The sequence below is a fragment of the Drosophila miranda genome, chromosome 2 (assembly GCF_003369915.1).
Source record: "Drosophila miranda strain MSH22 chromosome 2, D.miranda_PacBio2.1, whole genome shotgun sequence".
Taxonomy (NCBI): Eukaryota; Metazoa; Arthropoda; class Insecta; order Diptera; family Drosophilidae; genus Drosophila; species Drosophila miranda.
The window spans coordinates 28,989,786-28,993,575 of NC_046675.1; the positions used below are offsets into that span (position 1 = coordinate 28,989,786).

Sequence of the window (3,790 nt, forward strand, 5' to 3'; positions counted from 1 at the left end):
AATGAAGTCGCTGCATGAAACGCGGCAGCGCAGCCGCGTGCCATGAAATTAAGTTGCAAGCTGCAGGATTTGCTTTCAAGTTTCACAAAATTTTGCGTGCCACACACAAACACACACACACAAAGAGGTACAAATACATACACAGTTGCACAAGGGACACACGCTAAGGTCCTTGGCTCCGCTTCGTGGATGCTAACACGCGTTTTTGCCGTTTCTTGTAGCTTCTTGGCTGCAGTCGGATAATGTCACGCTAATGCCACCAGCTTTGTCCTGCTTAATGTTGCGTCTAGTTATTGGATTTCGGCTGTATGCTCACTTTAAGGTTCTAGGTGGCGGGAAATTTATCAATAGTCGTTTGAAATGGAGTCGAAATCGCGGCATATGCTAAAAATAAACTCGATAGTTTTTGAAAGATTGAATCAGTGGGGGCTTTGTAATAATTTGTCGAGCATTTGCTTTAAAATTTCCCCATTTCGTGGGTTCTGCCTTCTGGTGCACACAAAATATTTTTTTTAGTAATTTTTGGGTAAACAGCACAAAAACATGGCAAGGTAACTCAGCATATCATTTTTTTGCATGTTTAATACAACCAGCTTAAGCTTATATTTTATCTGATCTAGAACAGCCATACTGTCATGTGTCTGATGGAGGCCGTGAAACACCCGTTGGATCTGCAAGAAGGCGGGAGACTGGATGGCATGAAACTGGGTTTCCTCAGTAGCGAGGGGATTTCTTTTTCTGTGATTCAATTGCCAAACATTTTGCAACTGATATTTTTTAATCAAGGAAAAATTACGGAGCATGCCCTTAGAGTGCCTTTGTCCCCCCCCTCATTTTTAAAATGGAATACCAATTGAAGCAAAGGGAACTTGATGACGATTTGACAGAAGTATATTGGAAGTATCTTTATCTACGTTACGCTTAATTTTCCAGAAAATTAAATCCAATCTCATACTTTTTATTACGCACATTCAGCAATAATACCAGCAATTTTCGCCATTCCTTTCAGGACACTTTTCTTGTCAACCGCACAATTTGCGTGTGTGTCCAGGATAAACGTATATATTGCTGATATGATAAATGTGTATAAATTATGCACTTGCAGACAGAGTATGAAACCCTATAAAAGCGACGGAGGCGAAAGCCCGTCGCCACACACACAAAGCCAACACAATCCGCCGAGTGAAAGAAGCGAAACGGAGCTTTGAGTCAAAGTGAAAGTGGCCATATAAAATGATTAAGTTGCAAGTGAAAGTTATTTCATGGGTTTTTATAATTTTAACAGGATTTTTATGCACGCCACAAATTGAAAGCATAAATACCAATTTCCTTGAGCTGGCAGCCTTCGAGGACTTTCTGCGGTCGCAGCACTTGCAGCAGTCGCTTGTCGTCCGTATCAAAGGACGAGATGGCGATGGCGACGAGGATGGCGACTGGAAAATTGAATGCCACCAGAAATTGTTGGCCAACTATCGTGTGCAATTTTATCAGCCAGGAATTTCCCACAATTTCGACGATCTCATGTACTATGGGGCGCCGCGTACAGCGGTTCTGGTGCTAAAGTTCGAGCACCGTTTTGTCAAGCAGTGGGTCTATACAGTGGCCTCTAAGGCTGGATACTTCAACAATTCACTGGCATGGTTTATGCTCGGCACCAGTCGGGCATCCCAACTAGATGAGGCACAAATTAAAGAACATTTGGATGGCTACAAGATGGGAATTGATGTGGATATCACGGTGGCCTTGAAGGCCAGAGATAAGTTGGGCAAATAATGAGGTAACTTTGTGGGTATGCTGGTCATATTTCCGATAACTTGCAGCACCTCGTGGCGGCTTTATGATGTCTACAGGATTGATCAGCAAGTGTCAAGTGCCCCCCTGATTGTGGAGAGAAAGGGAGACTGGTCTCCAGCGCAGGGATACAAGCTGATGGACACCTTCCGCAGAAGCTGGATAATTCGAAGGCGCAACTTTCGCAATGTCACCCTGCGAGGCAGCACAGCGGTACGCAAACTTATGGCACACCCTTTTGGGTAGCGGCTTCTCTCATCTCTCCTCCAAATGCACACAGGTAACGGAGAAACCTTCGGGCTACGATGACATGGAGTACCTGGCCAACGATAAGCAGCTCCTGCAACTGGATCCCATGCAGCGAAAAACCTATCAATTGTTCAGACTCGTCGAGCGGATGTACAATCTCAGGTGGGAGTGGGTCAGAGCGGCCTCCAAAAAGTGCATCAGAGTACGCGCTAATAAGCCAACTTTTCAGCCTGGCCATAAGCTTCACGGACAACTGGGGCCAGCAGCTGGCCAACGGCAGATGGTCGGGTGTGATGGGTCAGATAACCAACGGGGAGGCCGACTTTGCCGTGTGTCCCATTCGCTTTGTACCCGAAAGGCAGCTCCATGTGCAGTATTCACCCGTTCTCCACACCCAGCCGTGAGCAGATACTTGTTATCCTTCGATTAGGTGGTGCTCCAACTCAAACCCTTCTCTGTTCTTGCAGCATTCACTTTTTGTTCCGCCATCCGCGGCACAGTCACATTCGGAACATATTCTTTGAGCCACTTAGCTCTCAGGTGTGGTGGTGCGTCCTGGTCCTGATTACATTCAGCATCCTGCTGCTGTTGCTCCTCATCCGCCATGAGGCACTACAGAATGGAAATCTTGTGGAGACACGTGTGGCCTTTGTGTGGTTCACCATGCTGGAGACTTATCTGCAGCAGGGTCCGGCCACCGAGCTCTTCCGACTGATGTCCACCCGTTTGCTGATCAGCGCCAGCTGCATCTTCAGCTTCATGTTGATGCAGTTCTATGGAGCCTTCATTGTGGGATCCCTGCTCTCGGACAGCCCCAGAAGCATTCTCAATCTGCAGGCGCTGTTCGAGAGCAACCTGGACATCGGCATGGAGAACATCTCGTATAACTTTGCGGTTTTTGGCAACACCAGTGGACAGCTCGTAAGAGATGTATACAGCAAGAAGATCTGTCGATCTGGAGAGCACAATGTTATCACCTTGGAGCAGGGAGCCAAGCGGATTATAAAGGGTCGTTTTGCATTTCATGCGGCCATCGATCGTCTGTACAGGCTGCTCCTCGAGTTGCGGATAGAGGAGCACGAGTTCTGCGAACTCCAGGAAATAATGTTCAATCCCCCCTATGCGGCTGCCTCCGTGATGGCCAAAGGCTCACCCTGGCGCGAACATCTAGCCCATGCCATTCTCCATCTGAAGGCCACTGGCCTGATGCAGTACAACGACCGCTTGTGGTCGGTGCCCAAGCCGGACTGCAGCCTCTTCAAGGCCTCCCAGGTGGAGGTGGATCTGGAGCACTTTGCCCCGGCTCTCTTCGCCCTAGTGCTGGCCATGATAGCCAGTGCATTGGTGTTTCTGCTGGAGCTGATGGTCTCCAGGCTGGCTCCCTTCCGTCCAAGTTAAGATGGGTGTGGGCCGCCAGGCGCGATGTCCATTTACGTAATCAGCTTGCAGAGCGCCCGGCTTGGTCCTGGCACGACTTTCGGCTACAAATTTGTGTCCCTTTTAATGTTTTCTGCATTTTTAATAATAATAAAAAATTTGTAATAATGTCAGCTTCGGGCGCTTGCAGCTATTCCCATTGCTGGTCTCTCCAACGCAGAACAGCGCAGAAATTAAAAATTCCATTAAACTGCAAACACTTGCATGTACTCTCCCGCCACCATCACCATCACCCTCACTATAACCCTCATCCTTCGCCCTCCCCATCGCCCTGGTATGGGGGTCAAGCCAAGTTTTCTACACGAAGCAAGCT

At 48.0% G+C, this 3,790-nt stretch overlaps 1 protein-coding gene across 1 annotated transcript; it reads left to right on the top strand.

The window, feature by feature from the left end:
• Positions 1–523: 523 nt before the first annotated feature.
• On the top strand, positions 524–3,503 carry LOC108153859 (glutamate receptor U1). The gene is made up of 5 exons (XM_017283958.2): positions 524–1,760; positions 1,821–2,004; positions 2,072–2,202; positions 2,270–2,440; positions 2,508–3,503. The coding sequence occupies exons 1-5, from the start codon at positions 1,234–1,236 to the stop codon at positions 3,436–3,438; spliced, it is 1,944 nt and encodes a 647-aa protein (XP_017139447.1). The 5' UTR covers positions 524–1,233; the 3' UTR covers positions 3,439–3,503.
• Positions 3,504–3,790: the final 287 nt, after the last annotated feature.